Here is a 21981-nt window from a genome sequence, read left to right on the forward strand (position 1 = left end):
AATAGTTTGAGGAATCAATATTAGCTCTTCTTTGAAGTTCTAGTAGAATTCTGCACTAAAACCATCTGGCCCTGATTATGGGATGGATCCCTGCATATGGCAATCACTAGATGGTCCATCCTCTAGTCACAGCTACGTCGATGGATTTTTGTATGTTGAATCTTTCCTGCATCCTGGTGATGAAGCCTACTTGTTTGTTATGAATGATGTTTTTCATGTGTTCTTGGATTTGGTTTGTGAGAATTTTATTGAGTATTTTTGCATTAATATTCACAAGCGATCTGGTCTGAAGTTTTCTTTCTTTTTCAAGTCTTTTGTAGTTTAGGTATCATAGTAACTGTGGTGTCACAGAATGAATAAGGTAGTGTTTCTTTTGTTTCTATTTTGTTGAATAGTTTGAGGAATCAATATTAGCTCTTCTTTGAAGTTCTAGTAGAAGTCTGCACTAAAACCATCTGGCCCTGGGCTTTTGGGGGGTGGAGTGGGGTTGGGTTTTAATGACTGCTTCTATTTCCTTATGGGTTATAGGACTGTTTAGTTTACCTGATCGTCATTTAATTTTGGCCTGTGGTATCTGTCTAGAAAAATCATGCATTTCATCTAGATTTTCTTATTTTAATGACTATTGACTTTTGTAATAAGATTTGATGATTTTTTTAATTTCCTCAGTTTCTTTTGTCTCCTTTTTAAATTCTGATCTTGTTAATTTGGGTGCTATCTTTGTACCTTTTTTTTTTTTTTTTTGGTTTTTCGAGACAGGGTTTCTCTGTGTAGTTCTGGCTGTCCTGGAACTCACTCTGTAGACCAGGCTGGCCTTGAACTCAGAAATCCTCCTGCCTCTGCCTCCCAAGTGCTGGGATTAAAGGCGTGTGCCACCATGCCCAGCTGTACCTTTTAATTAGTTTGGCTAAGGGTCTATTTATTGATCTTGTTGATTTTCTCAAAGGACTAGCTCTTGATTTTGTTGATTCTTGTACTGTTCTCTCTCTTTTTTTTTTTAATTGATTGATCTCAAACCTGTTTGGCTATTTTCTGAAATCTACTGCTCTTGGGTGTGTTTACTTCTTTTTTGTTATAGAGCTTTCAGGTATGCTGTCAAGTTTAAGGTCTCTCCAATTTCTTTATTGAAGGCACTTAGCGCTATGCTATGGAGTTTTCTCTTAACACTGCTTTCATTGCACCATAAAGTTGGATATGTTGTGCCTTTGTTTTCATGTAGGGAGTTTTTTGGTTTCCATGAGTATGTGGGCTTTTGTTGTTTTTCTGTTGTCCAGACTTAATTCACAGTGATCTAATAGGATTAATGGGATCATTTCATTCTTCTTTTATTGGTTTAGACTTATTTTTTGTGTGATGATATGATCAGTTTTTGAGTAGGTTTCATGAACTGCTGAGTAGAAGGTATATTCTTTTGTTTTGTGGTGAAATGTTCTGTAGATATCTGTTAAATTCAATTTGGTTCATAAATCCTGTTAATTTCACTGTGCCTCTGTTTAGTTTCTGTATCAATGTCTTGACCATTGGCAAGAGTGGGATGTTTAAATCTTCCAATTATTGTGTGAGTTTCAGTTTGTGTTTTGAGGTTTTGTAAAGTTTCTTTTATGGATGTGGGTGCACTTCCATTTGGAGCATAGATGTTCAGAATTTTGACTTCATCTTGGTGGAGTTTTCCTTTGATTAGTATGAAATGTCCTTTTTTGTCTCTTTTGATTACTTTTAATTGAAAGTCTTTTTGATATTGAATATTACAGTGGCTACTCTAGCTTGTTTCTCGGGACCTCCTTCCTAGAAGACTTTTCCCCATCTTTACTCTTAGTTAGTGCTTGTCTTTCTTGCTGAGGTGTGTTTCTTGTATGCAATAGAATGATGGATCCTGTTTGGTATTCAGTCTGTTAGCCTGTGTCTTTTCATTGGAGAATTGAGTCCATTGATGTTGGGAGATATTAAATGATTGTTAGTCCCTGTTATTTTTGTTATTTGGAGGTGGTATTATGTTTTTGTGATTCTCTTCTCTTTGGGTTTGTGGTGAGATGATTAATTTTTTTGTGTTTACTACATGTAGTTACCCTTCTTGTGTTGGAGTTTCATTTTACTATCCTTTGTAGGGCTGGATTAATAGAAATATAGTTTTACATTTGGCTTTGTTATGAAATAACTTGGTTTCTCCATCTATGGTAATTGAGAGTTTTGCTTGATATTGTAGCGTGGGCTGACATGAGTGGTCTCTTAGAGTTTGCATGACATTTGTCCAGGATCTTCTGGCTTTTATAGTCTCTGGAGAAAAGTCTGGTGTAATTCTGCTAGGTCTGCCTTTATATGCTATTTGGCATTTTCCCCTTACAGCTTTTAATATTCTTTCTTTATTCTGTACATTTAGAGTTTTTATTATTATGTAGTGATAGAATTTTCTTTCCTGGTCCAGTCTATTTGTTGTTCTGTATGCTTCTTATATATGTATGGCCATCTCTTTCTTTAGGTTAGGGAAATTTTCTTCTATGATTTTTTTAAAAGATGTTTTCTGGCCCTTTGAACTGGCAATCTTCACCTTCATCTATTCCTATTAGTCTCAGGTTTTCATTGTGTCCTACGTTTCCTGGATGTTTTGGGTTAGGAACTTTTTACACATTGCATGTTCTTTGACCCATACATCAATTTCTTCTACAGTATCTTGTGTGCTTGAGGTTCTCCTTTCCATCTTTTGTATTCTATTGGTGATGCTTGCAACTTTAATTCCCGTTCTTTCTCCAAGGTTTTAATCTCCAGGGTTGTCTCCATTTGAAAATTCTTTAATGTTTCTATTTCCACTTTTAGGTCTTGGACCATTTGAAAAAAAAAAAAAACAATCCTTCAACTACTTGATTGAATTTTCCTCTACTTCTATAAGGGATTTGTTTTCTCTTTAAGGACTTCTACTTGTTTGCCTGTGTTTTTCTGTATTTCTTTAAGGGGGTTATTTATATCCCCCTCAAAGGCCTCTATCATCTTCACGAGGTGTTATTTTAAGACAGAATCTTGCTTTTCAGGTGTGTTAGAGTATCCAGGTAGAGAACTGGTATCTTATGGTTCCAGTATCCATTGGCTTTTTTTTTCATTGTCTTTTTTTTTCAATTTTTTTATTAGATATTTTCTTCATATACATTTCAAATGCTATCCTGAAAGTCCCCTGTACCCACCCCCCCACCCGCCCTGCTCCCCTACTCACCCACTCCTAATTCTTGGTCTTGACATTTCCCTGGACTGGGGCATATAAAGTTTGCAAGACCAAAGGGCCTCTCTTCCCAATGATGGCCAACTAGGCCATCTTCTGCTAAATATGCAGCTAGAGACACAAGCTCTGAGATATTGGTTAGTTCATATTGTTGTTCCACCTAAAGGGGTGCAGACCCCTAAGCTCCTTGGGTACTTTCTCTAGCTCCTCTATTGGGGGTCCTGTGTTCCATCCAATAGATGACTGTGAGCATCCACTTCTGTATTTGCCAGGCACTGGCATAGCCTCACATGAGACAGCTATATCAGGGTCCTTTCAGCAAAATCTTGCTGGCATATGCAATAGTGTCTGGGTTTGGTGGCTGATTATGGAAAGGATCCCCAGGTGGGGTAGTCTCTGGATGGTCCATCCTTTCATCTTAGATCCAAACTTTGTCTTTGTAACGTCTTCCATGGTTATTTTGCTCCCTATTCTAAGGAGGAATGAAGTATTCACACGTTGTTCTTCCTTCTTCTTGATTTTCTTGTGCTTTGCAAATTGTATCTTGAGTATTCTAAGTTTCTGGGCAAATGTCCACTTATCAGTGAGTGCATATCAAGTGACTTCTTGGTGACTGGGTTACCTTACTCAGGATAATATCCTCCAGATACATCCATTTGCCTAAGAATTTCATAAATTCTTTGTTTTTAATAGCTGAGTAGTACTCCATTGTGTAAATGTACCACATTTTCTGGATCCATTCCTTAGTTGAGGGACATCTGAGTTCTTTACAGCTTCTGGATATTATAAATAAGGCTGCTATGAACATAGTGGAGCAAGTGTCCTTATTACCAGTTAGAACATCTTCTGGGTATATGCCCAGGAGAGGTACTGCTGGATCCTTCGATAGTACTATGCCCAATTTTCTGAGGAACCACCAGACTGATTTCAAGAGTGGTTGTACCAGCTTGCAATCCCACCAGCAGTGGAAGAGTTTTCCCCTTTCTCCACATCCTTGCCAGCATCTACTGTCACATGAATTTTTGACCTTAGCCATTCTGTCTGGTGTGAGGTAGAATCCCAGGGTTGTTTTGATTTGCATTTCCCTGATGATTAAGGGTGTTGAACATTTTTTTTCACATGCTTTGCAGCCCTTGGGTATTCATTCCTCAGTTGAGAATTCTTTGTTTGGCTCTGTACCCCATTTTTAATGGGGTTATTTGAATTTCTGGAGTTCAGCTTCTTGAGCTCTTTGTATATATTGGATATTAGTCCCCTATCAGATTTAGGATTGGTAAAAATCCTTTCCCAATCTGTTGGTGGCCTTTTTGTCTTATTGATAGTATCTTTTGTCTTACAGAAGCTTTGCAATTTTATGAGGTCCCATTTGTCGATTCTTGATCTTACAGCAGAAACCATTGCTGTTCTGCTCAGGAATTTTCCCCCTGTGCCCATATCTTCGAGGCTTTTCCCCACATTCTCCTCTATAAATTTCAGTTTCTCTGGTTTTATGTGGATGTCTTTGATCCACTTAGAGCTTTGTACAAGGAGATAAAAATGGTTTGATTTCCAATCTTCTACATGATTACCACCAGTTGTGCCAGCCCCATTTGTTGAAAATGCTGTCATTTTTCCACTGGATGGTTTTAGCTCTCTTGTGAAAGATCAAGTGACCATAGGTGTATGAGTTCATTTCTGGGTCTTCAATTCTATTCTATTGATCTACCCGTCTGTCGTTGTACCAGTACTATACAGTGTTTATCACAATTGCTCAGTAGTACAGCTTGAGGTCAGGCATGGTGATTTCACCAGAGGTTCTTTTATTGTTGAGAATAGTTTTTGCTATCCTAGGTTTTTTGTTATTCCAGATGAATTTGCAAATTGCCTTTCTAACTCTGTGAAGAATTGAGTTGGAATTTTGATGGGGATTGCATTGAATCTGTAGATTGCTTTCAGCAGGATAGCCATTTTTACTATATTAATCGTGCTAATCCACAAGCATGGGAGATCTTTCCATGTTCTGAGATCTTCAGTTTCTTTTTTTAGAGACTTGAAGTTCTTGTCATATAGGTCTTTCACTTCCTTAGTTAGAGTCACACCAACGTATTTTATATTTTTGTGTCTATTGTGAACAGTATTGTTTCCCTAATTTCTTTCTCAGCCTGTTTATTCTTTGTATAGAGAAAGGCCATTGACTTGTTTGAGTTAATTTTATATCCAGCTGCTTCACCGAAGCTGTTTATCAGACTTAGGAGTTCTCTGGTTGAATTTTTAGGGTCACTTATATATACTATCATATCATCTGCAAAGAGTGAAATTTTGACTTCTTCCTTTCAAATTTGTATCCCCTTGATCTCTTTTTGTTGTTGAATTGCTCTGGCTAGGACTTCAAGTAGTATATTTAATAGGTAGGGAGAGAGTGGGCAGCCTTGTCTAGTCCCTGATTTTAGTGGGATTGCTTCGCATTTTTCTCCATTTAGTTTGTTGTTGGTTACTGGTCTTCTGTATGTTGCTTTTATTATCTTTAGGTACGGGCCTGGAATTACTGATCTTTCATGACTTTTATCATGAAGAGGTGTTGAATTTTGTCAAATTATTTCTCAGCATCTAATGAGATGACCATGTGATTTTTATCTTTGAGTTTGTTTATATACTGGATTATGTTGATGGATTTCTGTATATTAAACCATTCCTGCATACCTGGAATGAAGCCTACTTGGTCATGATGGATGATCCTTTTGATGTGTTCTTGGATTTCGTTTGCGAGGATTTCGAGTATTTTTGCATCGATAATTACAAGGGAAATTGTTCTGAAGTTCTCTTTCTTTGTTGGATCTTTGTGTGGTTTAGGTATCAGAGTAATTGTGGCTTCATAGAATGAATTGGGTAGAGTACCTTCTGTTTCTATTTTATGGAATAGTTTGAGGAGAGTTGGAATTGGGTCTTCTTTGAAGGTCTGGTAGAACTCTGCACTAAACCCATCAGGTCCTGGGCTTTTTTTGGTTGGGAGACTATTGATGACTGCTTCTATTTCTTTAGGGCATGGACTGTTAAGATCATTAATCTGATCCAGATTTAACTTTGGTTCCTGGTATTTGTCTAGGAAGTTGTCCATTTCCCAGATTTCCCAGTTTTGTTGAGTATAGTCTTTTGTAGTAGGATCTAATGATGTTTTAGATTTCCTCACGTTCTGTGGTTATGTCTCCTTTTTCATTTCTGATTTTGTTAATTAGCATACTGTCCCTGTACCCTCTAGTTAGTCTGGCTAAGGGTTTATCTATCTTGTTGATTTTCTCAAAGAACCAGCTCCTGGTTTGGTTGATTCTTTGAATAGTTCTTTTTGTTTCCACTTGGTTTATTTCGCCCCTGAGTTTGATATTTCCCACTGTTTACTCCTCTTGGGTGAATTTTCTTCCTTTCGTTCTAGAGCTTCTACGTGTGCTGTCAGGCTTCTAGTGTATGCTCTCTCTAGTTTCTTTTGGGAGGCACATAGGGCTATGAGTTTTCCTCTTAGTACTGCTTTTATTGTGTCCCATAAGTTTGTTTATGTTGGGCTTCATTTTCATTAAACTCTAAAAAGTCTTTAATTTATTTCTTTATTTCTTCCTTGACCATGGTGTTCAGCTTCTACCTGTATGTGGGGTTTCTACTGTTTATGTATCTGGGATGGATCTCCAGGTTGGGCAGTCTCTGTATGGTCATACCTTCATTCTCTGCTCCACACTTTGTCTATATATCCCCTCCCATGTGTATTTTGTTTCCCCTTCTAAGAAGAACCAAAGTATCCACACTTTGAACTTCCTATTTTTTGAGCTTCATGTAGTCTGTAAATTTTACCTTGGGTATTCTGAGCTTTTGGGTTAATAACCACTTATTAATGAGTGTATACCATTTGTGTTCTTTTGTGATTAGGTTACCTCCCCCCAGGATGATATTTTTTAGTTCCATCCATTTGCCTAAGAATTTCATGAAGTCATTGTATTTAATAGCTGAGTAGTTCTATATAGTGATATTTCTTTATAATACAGCTTGTGGTCAGGGATATTCATCCCCCCTGAAGTTCTTTTATTGTTGGGAATAGTTTTTGCTATCCTGGGTTTTATGTTAATCCAGATGGATTTGCAAATTGCTCTTTCTAACTCTATGAAGAATTGAATTGGAATTTTGATGAGATTGCATTGAATTTGTACATTGCTTTCAGCCAGATGGATGTTTTTACTATATTAATCTTGCCAATCCATGAGCATCATCTTTGAGATCTTCGATTTTTTTCTCCAGAAACTTGAAGTTCTTGTCATAAAAATCATAACCACATGCTTGGATAGAGTCACACCAAAGTATTTTACATTATTTGCGACTATTGTGAAGGGTGTTGTTTCCCTAATTTCTTTCTCAGCCTGTTTTTCCTTTAGGTAGAGGAAAGCCAGTGATTTGTTTGAGTTAATTTTATATCACACCACTTTCCTGAAGTTGTTTATCAGGTTTAGGAGTTCTCTGGTGGACTTTTGGGGGTCACTTAAGTATACTATCATATCATCTGCAAATAGTTGTATTTTGATTACTTCCTTTCCAATTTGTATCTCCTTGACCTCTTTTTGTTGTCTAATTGCTCTTGCTAGAACTTCAAGTACTACATTGAATAGGTAAGGAGAGAGTGTGCAGCATTGTCTAGTCCCTGATTTTAGTGGGGTTGTTTCAAGTTTCTCTCCATTTAGTTTGATGTTTGCTACTGGTTTGCTGTATATTGCTTTTACTATGTTCAGGTATGAGCCTTGCATTCCTGATCTTTCCAACACTTTTATCTTGAACAGGTGTTGGATTTTGTCAAATGCTTTCTCAGCATTTAATGAAATGATCATGTGGTGTTTTTTTTTTTTTTCCTTTGAGTTTGTTTATATAGTGGATTAAGTTCATGGACTTCCATATATTGAGCCATTCCTACGTCCCTAGGATGAAGCCTACTTGATCTTGATTGATGATCATTTTGATGTGTTCTTGGATTTGGTTTGCCAGAATTTTATTGAGTCTTTTTAAACCAATATTCATAAGGGAAATTGGTCTGAAAACTCTTTCTTTGTTGGGTATTTGTGTGGGTTAGGTATCAGAGTAATTGTGTCTTCATAGAAACAATTAGTAGGTAGTGTAGTGTAGGTAGTGTCCCTTTTGTTTTGATTTTGTGGAATAGTTTAAGAGTATTGGTATTAGGTCTTCTTTGATGGTCTGGTAGAACCCTGAACTAAACCCTTCTGATCCTGGACTGTTTTGTTTTGTTTTGTTTTTGGTTGGGAGACTATTAATGACTGCTTCTATTTCTTTAGGGGTTATGGGACTATTTAGATCATTTATCTGATCCTGATTTAAGTTTAGTACCTGATATCTGTCTAGAAAATTGCCCTTTTTATCCAGGTTTTCTAGTTTTGTTGAGTACAGGCTTTTGTTGTAGGATCTAATGATTTTTTGTATTTCCTCAGATTCTGTTGTTATGTCTCCCTTTTCATTTCTGATTTTGTTAATTTGGATATTGTCTCTGTACCCACAGGATAATTTAGCTAAGGGTTCATCTATCTTGTTGATTTTCTCAAAGAATCAGGACCTGGTTTTGTTGGTTCTTTGCTTAGTTCTTTTTGTTTCCACTTGGTTAATTTCAGCCTGGAGGTTAATTACTTTCTGCCATCTACTCCTCTTGGATTTATTTGCTTCTCCTTGTTCTAGAGCTTTCAGAGTGCTGTCAAGCTGCTTGAGTATGGTCTCTCCAGTTTCTTTTTTGGAGGCACTCAGAGCTGTGAGTTTTCCTCTTAGCACTGCTTTCATTGTGTCGCATATGTTTGGGTATGTTGTGGCATCATTTTCATTGAATTATAAGAAGTCTTTACTATTTCTTTCTTGACCAAGTTCTCATTGAGTAGAGTTTTGTTCAGCTTCCACATGCATGTGGTCATAACTTCTGTTAGTTTAACTGTGCCTCTGTTTAGTCTCTGTTTCCATGTTCAGTTCATTGTTGAGAGTGGGGTTTTTCCTTTAACTAGTATACAATTTCTTTCCATACTTTTTTTTTTTTTGACAACTTTGTGCATTAAGTCGATTTTATTCTACCTTAGAATGGCAATTCCAGCTTGTTTCTTAGGACCATTTGCTTGGAAAATTGTTTTCCAGCCTTTAACTCTGAGGTATTGTGTGTCTTTGTTACTGAAGTGTGTTTCCCATATGCAGCAAAATGTTGGGTCCTGTTTCTGTATCCAGTCTGTATATGTCTTTTTATTGGGGAATTGAGCCCATTGATATTAAGAGATGTTAAGGAAAAGTGATTGTTGCTTCCTGTTATTTTTGTTGTTAGAGGTGGAAATATGTTTATGTGACTATCTTCTTTTTGGTTTGTACTAAGAAGATTATTTTCCTGCTTTTCAAGGTTGTAGTTTCTCTCCTTGTTTTGGAGTTTTCCATTTATTATCCTTTGAATGGTGGTTAGATTTGTGGAAAGATATTGTGTAAATTTGCTTTTTTTTTTTTTATCATGGAATATCTTGGTTTCTCCATCTAGGTTAATTGAGATTTTGCTGGGTATAGTAGCCTGCATGGGTATTGTGTTCTCTTGGGGTCTGTATGACATCTGTCCAGGATCTTCTAGTTTTCACAGTCTATGGTAAGAAGTCTGGTGTTATTCTGATAGATCTGCCCTTATGTTACTTGACTTTTTTCCCTTACTGATTTTTAATATTCTTTTTTTTGTTTAGTGCACTTGGTGTTTTGATTATTATGTGATGGGAGGAATTTCTTTTCTGGTCCAATCTATTTGGAGTTTTGTAGGTTTCTTGTATGTTTATGGGCTTCTCTTTCCTTAGTTTAGGAAGTTTTCTTTTATAATTTTGTTGAAGATATTTACTGGCCCTTTAAGTTGGGAATATTCACTCTTTTCTATACCTATTATCCTTAGGTTTGGTCTTCACTATGTGTCCTGGATTTCTTGGATGTTTTTGGTTAGGAGTTTTCTTGTCTTTTGCATTTTCTTTAACAGTTGTGTAAATGTTTTCTATGATATCTTCTGTACTTGATATTCTCTTTTCCATCTCTTATATTCTGTTGATCATGTTTGCATCTATGACTTCCTGATCTGTTTCCTAGGTTTTCTATCTCCAGAATTGTCTCCCTTTGTGATTTCTTTATTCTTTCTATTTCCATTTTAGAACTTGGATGGTTTTGTTCAATTCCTTCACCTGTTTGGTTGTGTTTTCCTATAACTCTTTAAGGATTTTTTTTTTTTTTGTATTTCCTTTTTTAAGGGCTTCTGCCTGCTTACCTGTGTTCTCTTGTATTTCTTTAAGGGAGTTATTTATGTCCTTCTTAAAGTCCTCTATCTGCATCATGTGATATGATTTTAAATCCAAATCTTTCTTTTCTGGTGTTTTGGAGTATCCAATGCATTATATGGTGAGAGAAATGAGTTGTAATGATGCCATGTAGCCTTGGTTTCTGTTTGTAATTTTTTTGTGCTGTCCTCTTGCCATCTGGTTATTCGTGGAGTTAGTTGATCTTGCTGTCTCTGGCTGGAGCTTGTCCCTCCTGTGGGTCTGTAAGCATGTATCAGAACTCTTGGCAAGACCAGCTCTTTCCTGGGTAGAGTTTGGATTTGGAGGGTGTAGAACAGCCTTAGCTCCTGGGTGCAGATGGAGACTGGAAGGATCCTGTCCTAGGTGCTCCACTGTTTCTGTGCCCTGTGCACTACTGGCCAGTCCCCCTTTGTACTTTTTTTTTTTTTTTGGAGAGAAAGTAGCGATCTCACCTCTGAGCTTAGGAGTAAGAGTACTCCTGGGAGACCAGCTATCTCCTGGCTGGACTTGTTTATAGAGAGCTGTGGAACAGACTTAGCAAATCTATATTTACTTTTTAAGGGGGTAAGGGATCATAATTCTTGTCAGATTTGTTTAGAAATGGTTTCTCAGGTGACAGAAAACTGCAGTAGAATTGGTTTGAAATCAGAATTTTTTCTTCAGCACATCTTTTAGTGTTTAGTAGGTGGAATTCACAGATCATGGAGATAGATATGTAAATATATTGTGTTACTATAAAAGCATCACACAGGTAGGCATAGAACACAATATGTGGAATCAATAATAGGATTCTAGGGAAGGAGCCTACAGATAATTTCTAGAAAACCCATGGTTTCTCAAAGCACTCACCCAATATACCAAGACACAGTGGCATTGCCTTGTGCTCTTGTTTCCTGTGCACAGTGAATAGTTAGATTCCTATGCATGTTCAAGTTCATTAACTGGTCTATGGGGCAATGACCATCATGAGTCACACATCAATTCCCATATGACACTATACTTTGGATATTGGCAAAAGTCAAAACTTAGCAAATTGTCATTTTTTTCTTAGTAAATATGAAATTCCCACCCATGATATCTCTTTAATGACTAGCCAGATTTGCTTAAGCACATACTACTAACCATACACAAACAATATAAACTCACCCTCAGCTATAAGAGACAAATACTGAAACTTTATTTTTCCATGTTAGAGTAACTGTGGTATAACTCAGTTTTTCAAATAGAGAGTGCTTAGTAATGAATGGTTTTCCATTACCACTCCCATTTTGGAGATATTCTTTGTCTAGAATGATGTGTTCCCTGAACCCACATCTTGTAGGGTCTTAACTTAGTAATTGTTTCATCCATCTGGCAACAATATGGAAAATTCTAGATGTCAGTTAACCTCAATTTTCTTACTTAGTTTGGTGACATGTTCAGAGAGATGGTATGATAGCTAATCTTGGTTATCACCTAAACACAGGTGGGGGGAACCTCAAGTTGAGGAGTTTCCTATGTCAAATAGACTTGTGTCAGAGTCTATGGGGCATTTTCTTGGTTGCTATTTAGTGTAGGAGTGTCTGCCCCACTGTTGGACATGCCTCCATGTTACTCTCTTGGCTTTGTTTTTTGATAGACTATAACCTGTGAGCTAAAATATATCCTTTCTTCCCCCAAGTTGCTTTTAGTTATGCTTTATCTCAGCAACAGATAGCAAACTAGAAAGAAAGGGCTAATGTATGAAGTGTTTCCTTTATTTGGATAGTTGTCTGGGTTACACTGTGAAAATCTTAACTTTCAGTTTTGTTAAACAAAACTCAAAACTGTGTAACATGTATATATGTTAAGTCATGCCACAGTGTATAAAACAAGCAGCAAAGGTAAACACAACTGTATATTTCAAATTTCAGGGGTAACAATGTGATGAAAAAGAGCACCCCATATCAACAAGGAACACCTTGTGCTAGTTGTCCCAATAACTGTGAAAATGGGCTGTGCAGTAAGTGTGATATAATTCGCTGATAGTTTATCATAGAGGTAGCATTTTAGTTTATTCTGTGAACTTCAAAATTGACTAAATGATGCATTCTTGGGAGAGGAGTAAACCTACTAAAAAATGTCAAATATTTTATATGGATCAGAATCTTACATTTTATTTGTAATGAAAATAATTTTACATATGTTACATAATTGTACATTTACCTTACCCTCAGTGACTATGACATGTGGAGACTCTTCACTGTGTGTTTCATTATAAACCATTCTGTAAAATATCAATACACCCAAAGTGTATTTTAAAAAATCAAGAAATTGGGCCAGAGAGATGGTTCAGTGGTTAAGATTACTTGTTGATCTTGCAGAGGACCTATTTTCCACTCCAAGAACTAACTATTAGCTATTCACAACTGCCTATGACTTCAGTTTCAGGAAATCTGGTATCCTCTCTGCAGGTATACATATACACATAACTTAAAAAAACATTAAAAAATAAATCATGTATACCTAGAGGAGTTGAGACCATGTTTTACCTATCTTACCTCCTATAACGATAGTGTTTGAATTCACTGTTGATTTTAATATTTCTATAGTATACTCACTCATAAACATAGTGTTTACCTTTTAAATAATAATTTTTCCTATAAGTAGTTGATAGTTTTTGAAAATATTTAATTACAATATTTAAGTTCCATACAGTATTGGCTTATACAGAAGCCATGGCTGCAAATGAAAATATCAAATAAAAACCATGCATCTTATTTTTTTCATGAATAGAAGTAGGCATAACTATTGGGTTCCAGCACTTAAGATATTTTTGTTAAAATTACTATCAATGATAGAATTCCACCCCTCATTGAGATTTTTATCTTTCTAGTGTGTTCACTTTTACTTAGCATTATTCCTGACTCAATTGTGTATCTATAATTTAAAATATTAGTTTCAAAGCTACAAACTAATTAGAAAGTGTGTGGAATGACTATGCCTCTGCTGAATTATATTTGCTAAAACGTTTGGAATCTATCTAATTTTTAATGAGTATTCAACAGGGAATTTTCAACAAAAGTGAGTGTTAGTCAGGTTTCATAAAAAAAACAAAAAAACAAAAAACTTTTTTTTTGCCACCAGTATGCAGAAATCATAAGTGGCAACCATCTCAGAAGCAGTGGAGAAACATGCTTTAAATGTAGTGTGTATTACTGCAACATGAGCTGAGTATACAGCCAGTGTTTGAGTGCTGGGTACATCCTTATTAGAAGAAGAAGGATCAGAGTGCAGTTAGATTCCTGGTCCAGACTTAAATGCAGAATTGTTGGAGTTTCATATCCTTTTGTGGGAGTGCTGTGATTTGATTATGCCCATGAACAATCATCAATTTTGAGCATCTCAGGATTTCCAAGAAAAACATGGCACACCATTCTCGATTCAATCTATTAACAAAGGGTATTTAATTCTGAAAGTATAAAGTTGTGTTTCCAAACTGTGAGATAAGAGAAAGAGTTTCTATAATATGTGCCTTATAAGCTTAGCCACTAATGGATACCTGCCCTGTGGGAACTTGAGATGGGCTAGTTAGACTAAGAAGCTACTTTAATTTACCATACATTAAAATAGCTGTATTTGCCTAGTGGGTTTGCATTGGAAGTAGCAGATGGACATATGTTTATATCATGTTCCCCCTTTGGCTGTTAATAGACATAAGCAGGTCAATTTATTTTAGAAATATTCCATGGAGTTGAATATATATATATATATATATATATATATATATATATATATATTATATATGGAGAGAGAGAGAGAGAGAGAGAGAGAGAGAGAGAGAGAGAGAGAGAGAGAGAGAGAGAGAGACAGGCTAAGGTCTCTCCTGTGTCATTTGAGACTGATCAAATTTGCAATGATGCTGGTGTGTTTCTCCTTCCTACCTCTCTTTTGACATTTGATGAATGGATTTTTTTCCTGCTACTTCAGACAATGGCAATAAGATAACCACATCTGCTTTCATTTCAGCCAATAGCTGTGATTTTGAAGATTTACTTAGTAACTGTGAATCCTTGAAGACTTCAGCAGGCTGTAAACATGAGTTGCTCAAGGCAAAGTGCCAGGCTACTTGTTTGTGTGAAGACAAAATTCATTAACATGCCCAGTGTGTAGCATGACAGACTACATGAGGAAGGGGTGCAGATTTAGTTGAGACTGATGGGGAAAATCTATAGGAGATTAGTGACATGTCACATCCCAAATGACAAGGCTTCTTTCCTTCCTAGATTCATACATTAATCTCTTTCAAAACAGCCATTTAAAAAGGTTGTCATTTAGGATAACAACTTTGGAATTGGACCAACTTTGCTGCTTTAAATGTAGTGAACTGAATCAAGTGGAGAATTTTGAAAGTTGTACCGTATCAGGTCATTCACCTCTAGAACTTTGAAAAAAAGAAAAACTATTTGTGTCCTAAAGCAATGGAAGAATGGGCTGTAGTTACATCACCATCACCCTACTTTATAGTGCCTGCCAGGATGAAGCTTGACATCTACATCTGTCTTATGTCTTTGTCCTTAAACACAGATAATCACTTTTTTCAATAAAGAACTCAAGCTACCACATATGTGTGATTTTCATGTAATATTTTTATAGTATGTTGTTTCAACTGTGAAGAACTAAGCCCAGACAAATGATTATACAGAGAAAAGTCTGTGAAATGGATACCTTTACTTAAATTGAAACAGAAAATAGCAAATATATCTTGATTTTATTTAATAAATATCTAAGTAATCATGATATAGAGGATGCAGTTTAAGATAATATAAGCCTAGTCATCTGATGAAACAATTAGCCCTACCAGACCTGAGCTGCTGAGCATAATTAACCCCCTGACTGGCTTCCTGAGCAAAATTTTGAAAAACTGTACATATGTTTAAAAAAAAACTCTTAATAACATGTATCACAGTGGTTAGATTCAGATGAAACTTGGAGAGATTGCAGAAAATAAGAAAATAATTCCTTGCTTGGAATGCCAATATTCAGCTATTGTGTCTGTTTTATCAATGTTCACATCCTGCCCATCTACCCCTTGCAAGAAAGTCGGGTCCCTCATTTGACCAGTAATCCTGATTGCTTGGTTTTATACACAAGTACTCCATGCATATCCTGAGCCCAATAAAAGCTTTCATTTCATAATAGGAACATCCTTGAAGTTCTTGGGATAATAGTAGTTTGGCTTTTCTGTATGCATTTGATGGGCATGTAAATTTGTCTTTTCTGTCATATTCTGCCATATTCTGTTCCTGATAAACAAGGAGAGAAAAATATATGTTTGTCATTTCTCCAGTGATATGATCTGGAATGTTCACTGGCCCTTTATCATCCTCCTCATTAAAGCTTAGATCCACATTTGGTGCCACAAAGTTCCTAGTCAAACCCTCACCGATCACACTCGCCACTCCTTATCACTAGGTTGAGTGATATGGGCATGTCCCCTACTTACAATACACTCTGTCTTTCATTTTCAGAATCACCACTTTCACTTTCATCAATGCTTCCATGGTGTAATTGTCACTTGAATCAGAAAGAGAAAGGTAATATTTGCAAAGTTCCCCCTCATCAGACTCAGAATTCTGTAAAGTATCCACCACTTGCTGAACTGAGTAGTGACTTGGCCTCACCAGATTACCCATTAAAATGCTCCGTTAATTATTTTTTTGCTTCATGGTAAATTTTTTACCCCCAAATCACTTCAAAATACAACCAAAACAGACATTTGCAACAAACAGTCGTTTGCAATCACCTAACATCATGCTAGCACAAGACTGAACAGTGACTGGGTATTTTGTTTTGTTTTGTTTTGTTTTTTTAGCTATTGGTAATGAGACATCTGCTATCACTGCTATACCGGGATTTGGTATTATAGACATTTATGTCATTCTTGCTCCAGTGGGAAATTGGTACAGTAGGATGACGATGAGTAAATATTCTAGAGAAGTTAGCGTTCATAATTCTGTTCATTACATTCAAAACTGTCGATGACATGTAAATACGCTTATTTATTCATAAGACTAGGTATGCTAAACATCTCCAACATTGAAAAGATTACCAGAAATATTAAAAAAGTAGTTCTGCTCATATACATCATAACCTGTCATGAGCTAGCTCCCAATGTCCACAACATGAAAGAGATATCTGAATTTTTCTGCATCACTGGAGAAATGTATTCATAATTCTAAAACACGTTGAAGAAAATTTCTAGGCCTACCTAATTTTTCTATGAAATTCTGTCAAACACATAGAAAACATTTAGAATAGTTGTACACATTCCATTCTAGAAAACTGAGTGACAGGAAATACTGTCCAATTCATTCTTCGAGTCTATGTCATCCTCATACTGAAGAAAATTTAAGGCAGAAACCAGATGTATAAGTATCATACATGTGGAAAAACTGTAGAAAAAAACACTTAGCAAATTGTCCACTAGTAAATGTAAAGTGGACATTGCCTAGAATTTGGGGCAAGCCTCTAGAATAAATGGACTTATATTGTATATGGAGAGGATTCGGTGCTGCTGTCCAGCACATTCACTCTTGCCTAAGATTCCATGACTGCCTGTGGAAATTGTTGTTTTATTTTTTCCAAAGAAAGACTTTCTTTGTTGTAGCTTTGAGACATCACTTGTTCCATAACAATTTAATATATGGATATATTAGACATAATAAATGGATATGTATTAAAAGGAGGTTTCTTGGATTGGTTTATAGACTGAGTCTAGTTAATCCAGCAGTGGCTGTCTCCTGAAAGAAAGGCCAATAATCTGGTAAGTGTTCATTCCACACGTCTGGGTTTATCAGCTAATCTTTAGTCTACATTGGAACTCTTAAGAAGTAGGTTCTAATATCATTGAAGGACTGCCTCAGCAGCATTTATAGATGAACTTGTCAAGAAGAGAGTGAAGGCAAAAAGCAAAAGATTCATTCTTCCATGTCTTTTTATGGAGGCTGTCACCAGAATGTGTGGCCCAACTTTAGGGTGGAAGATCTTCTTAACTCAAATGATCTAGATTAATGTGAGTCTTCTAACCTCAAGTGATTAAGAAGATCCTTCATAGATGTGCTCAGCTGCTTAGGTTTTAGTTGATTCCAGATGTAGTCAAGTTGTCAACCAAGATTAGCTATCACAGATCACATTTAGAACTGTCTCCATACTTATTCCACAACCCAGTGGGAGTCATGTAAATAGTACGCATTGTCTTTAATTTGGTGGAAACCTTCAGTATGACAGACGGATGAACATGTTGCCAAGCATATAGTAGCTCTGTCTTAAGCAGAAAGCATCACTATCAGTTGTCTGGGAATCTCTTGGAGCCCCTCACCTCTCATATTCTCTCTACATGTTTTCCTGGAGGCGCTTCCTAGTCTGTATTATTGCATCACATGTATATACATGTATAGTATACTTTATTCTGAAGGCTTCTTGGGACTGAAATACTCTTGTGTTCTAGGACAAAAAATCTTACAAGGTGCTGCCTTGTAATTTCATTTGGGGACCTTCCCTTTCCCAGTTTCAGCACTTTCTGTCCATTTCCCACAACAAATTGAATCCCTCTGCTCTCTGGTTTCAACCCTAAGTTAAAACTATATATTTCCTGGTTTTTATTAATTTATTACTTTATTACTCTGTTCTTTACTAGTTGGGTGACAGGCCATTCCATTTAGTGTACTGTGGTCTAGTGTACTGATCTGTTCTGATTTGTTTTCCCATGTTGTGGGCCATGTGGTTACTTGGAAAATTAATTATTTTAAGTATAAGTGTAGTCAGTGGATTAATTCAGCAGCTGTATTTCTTTACCTCTGCTAGTCCTCCATAACAACACAAAGAAACCAAGATTTATTTAAAGCTGCACCTCCCTACTGGACAGCTAAATGATTTATAATAACCTTCTATGCTACTCTGGTTATATCCTAGCCCCAAACCATGATACTTGCATATTATTAATCTAGCTCTTTGGGCTTCAGATGTTGTTCTCACAGTGTCTTCTTGAACACTTTCCTTTTCATGTGGATCTGAAAACTCCCTCTATCTCTTCTTCCCTTGCCTGGCAGATTCCCACCCTATCCTTTCTTCTGTCTATCCATTGAGTGATCAGCATTTATTGACAAGACAGAGAATCAATGTTAGAATTTCTTACACAAGCTAGAGACAGGAGATTCTTGACCTAAGCCTTACAATGCTGTGTCTGGATTGAAACGAGATATGAGAGCAGAAAAGTCAGCATTTGAATAACACAAGAATAACCTTTACACATTGCATTATTCCTACAGTTTCTGGTCTAATACATTTATCTGTTCTGGCTGCTTGTCTTGTGCCTCAAGTGGCCTCAGATACATGGACTCCATCTGTTTGGCTTTTTGTTTCTGAGATGTGGCTGGTGGCTACTCTTTTCTAATTTATTTCACAGTTCTGACTGAGAATAAGAGACACAGCCTCCATTCCTGGCATCAGTTCTGAGTCAGGTTCTAGTAAGTTGGTCTACTTCTGCCTATGATGATATGAAAAAATGACTGTGCAATCTCTAAATGCTTTAGCAGAGCCGATTCCTTTCTAGATAAAACTCATATGGTTAATGGGTAAAGAACTTTAGAGTTATATTTTTTCTGTTTTAGTATGCTTATAAAGTTCAATGTTTTTGCTATTAAAGGTCTTAATATTTTTTTAAAAAGGGAAAATGGATCAGAAGCTGGACAGAGAAAATAGTTACAATGCTGTAAGTATAAAGCTATAGCAAATGAAAAAGACTAGATTATAAAAGATGTAAATACAACTATAAGTTAAACTAGATTGTACAATGGTTCTGAAAGTTGAAATAGAAAAAGTTGAAATTGATATAACTATATTGGCTATAATTATAGGATTTTTTAAATTTCTAACACACTGATGTACACCTAAAATATAGTTCGTGGATATCCATTAGATTGTCTTAAGATTGTGATCTGGGTTCTGGTTGGTGCCACTCCCCTGTCGCCATGCCATCTTGGGCACGATCTCGGTAGATGGTCCCAAGGTCCCCAGAGAAGTCTCCATGCTTCAGGCTCCCTAGCACACCTGGGATCTTGAGATCACTAGAGAGTGGAACACAACATCAGTTCCAAAAACCCAGAGGGTCTTGTGCTAGCAGCAACAGGGTCAAAAGACAAAGGCAGGCCCTAGCACAACCACTATCTTGGGATCACTGAGACCAGTCTACGCAGGAGAGCATATGGGTAGCAGAAGCAACAGAGCTTTTGGGCAGGGTCCCTTCGGGCCTTCATCCTCAGCCAGGAGACAGAGCTGAGACCCAGAACCCTAGACACCTTCCCAGCCAGAGGAGAGTTAGCCTTCAGGGAGGGCTCTGACCCCAGGAATCAGGAGGTGGATCTGAGCTCTAGACTTCTGTGCACCTTCCCTGCAAGAAGAGAGCTTGCCTACAGAGAGTAAATTTTATATCCAGCTAATTCACTGAGGTTTATCAGGTTTAGGAGTTCTCTGGTGGAGTTTTTGGGGTCACTTATGTACACTATCATATCATTTGCAATAGTGACATTTTGACTTCTTCCTTTCTAATTTGTATCCCTTTGATGATCTTTTGTTGTCTAATTGCTCTGGCTAGGACTTCAAGTACTATATTGAATAGGGAGAGTGGGCAGCCTTGTCTAGTCCCTGATTTTAGTGGGATTGTTTCAAGTTTCTCTCCATTTAGTTTGATGTTGGCTACTGATTTGCTGTATATTGCTTTTATTATGTTTAGGTATAGGCCTAGAATTCCTGATCTTTCCATGACTTTTATCATGAAGGGGTGTTGGATTTCGTCAAATGCTTTCTCAGCATTTAAAGTGATGATCATGTGGTTTTTGTCTTTGAGGTTGTTTATATAGTGGATTACATTGATGGATTTCCATATATTAAACCATCCCTGCATCACTAGGATGAAGCCTACTTGGTCATGATGGATAATCCTTTTGATGTGTTCTTAGATTAGGTTAGTGAGAATTTTATTGAGTAGTTTTGCATTGAATTCATAAGGGAAATTGATCTGAAGTACTCTTTCTTTGTTGGGTCTTTGTGTAGTTTAGGTATCAGAGTAATTGTGGCTTCATAGAATGAATTGGGTAGAGTACCGTCTGTTTCTTTTATATATATATTTTATTACGTATTTTCCTCAATTACATTTCCAATGCTATCCCAAAAGTCCCCCATACCCTCCCCCCCACTCCCCTATGCACCCATTCCCCCTTTTTGGCCCTGGCATTCCTCTGTACTGGGGCATATAAAGTTTGCATGTCCAATGGGCCTCTCTTTCCAGTGATGGCCTACTAGGCCATCTTTTGATACATATGCAGCTAGAGTCAAGAGCTTCAGGGTGCTGGTTAGTTCATAATGTTGTTGCACCTACAGGGTTGCAGATCCCTTTAGCTCCTTGGATACTTTCTCTAGCTCCTCCATTGGGGGGCCCTGTGATCCATCCAATAGCTGACTGTGAGCATCCACTTATGTGTTTGCTAGGCCCCGGCATAGTCTCACAAGAGACGGCTATTTCAGGGTCCTTTCAGCAAACGCTTGCTAGTGTATGCAATGGTGTCCTCGTTTGGAGGCTAATTATGGGATGGACCCCTGGATATGGCAGTCTCTAGATGGTCCATCCTTTCGTCTCAGCTCCAAAGTTTGTCTCTGTAACTCCTTCCATGGGTGGTTGTTTCCAATTCTAAGAGGGGGTAAAGTGTCCAGACTTTGGTCTTCGTTCTTCTTCAGTTTCATGTGTTTTACAAATTGTCTCTTATATCTCGGGTATACTAAGGTTCTGGGCTAATATCTACTTATCAGCGAGTACATATCATTTGAGTTCTTTTGTGATTGTGTTACCTCACTCAGGATGATGCCCTCCAGGACCAACCATTTGCCTAGGAATTTCATAAATTCATTCTTTTTAAAAGCTGAGTAGTACTCCATTGTGTAAATGTACCACATTTACTGTAACCATTCCTCTGTTGAGGGGCATCTGGGTTCTTTCCAGCTTCTGGCTATTATAAATAAGGCTGCTATGAACATAGTGAAGCATGTGTCCTTCTTACCGGTTGGAACATCTTCTGGATATATGCCCAGGAGAGGTATTGCGGGATCCTCTGATAGTATTATGTCCAATTTTCTGAGGAACTGCCAAACTGATTTCCAGAGTGGTTGTAAAAGCTTGCAATCCCAACAACAATGAAGGAGTGTTCCTCTTTCTCCACATCCTTGCCAGCATCTGCTGTCACCTGAATTTTTGATCTTAGCTATTCTGAGTGGTGTGAGATGGAATCTCAGGGTTGTTTTGATTTGCCTTTCTCTGATGATTAAGGATGCTGAGCATTTTCCCAGGTGCTTCTCAGCCATTCGGTTTTCCTCAGGTGAAAATTCTTTGTTTAGCTCTGAGCCCCATTTTTTTTATAATTTTTTTTATTAGGTATTTTCCTTGTTTACATTTTCAAT

The 21981-nt window shown here is 37.0% G+C and overlaps 1 protein-coding gene across 2 annotated transcripts in view; it reads left to right on the forward strand.

Moving 5' to 3' along the window:
- LOC110283639 (cysteine-rich secretory protein 2) overlaps nucleotides 1–17260 on the forward strand; it is a 34763-nt gene extending 17503 nt beyond the window's left edge. The window contains exons 9-11 of one of the 2 annotated variants that reach the window (XM_021149045.1): nucleotides 12405–12493; nucleotides 16002–16067; nucleotides 17241–17260. In XM_021149045.1, coding sequence (XP_021004704.1) covers nucleotides 12405–12493; nucleotides 16002–16067; nucleotides 17241–17245 — 160 coding nt within the window. In that variant the 3' untranslated portion in view covers nucleotides 17246–17260. Of the gene's footprint in view, nucleotides 1–12404; nucleotides 12494–14499; nucleotides 15094–16001; nucleotides 16068–17240 lie in introns of those variants that run through there. The other variant, XM_021149044.2, reaches the window with a different exon arrangement.
- The last annotated feature ends 4721 nt before the right edge of the window (nucleotides 17261–21981 follow it).

Source organism: Mus caroli, unplaced genomic scaffold, assembly GCF_978045245.1.
Source record: "Mus caroli unplaced genomic scaffold, Mus_caroli_1 scaffold_18, whole genome shotgun sequence".
NCBI classification, from domain to species: Eukaryota; Metazoa; Chordata; class Mammalia; order Rodentia; family Muridae; genus Mus; species Mus caroli.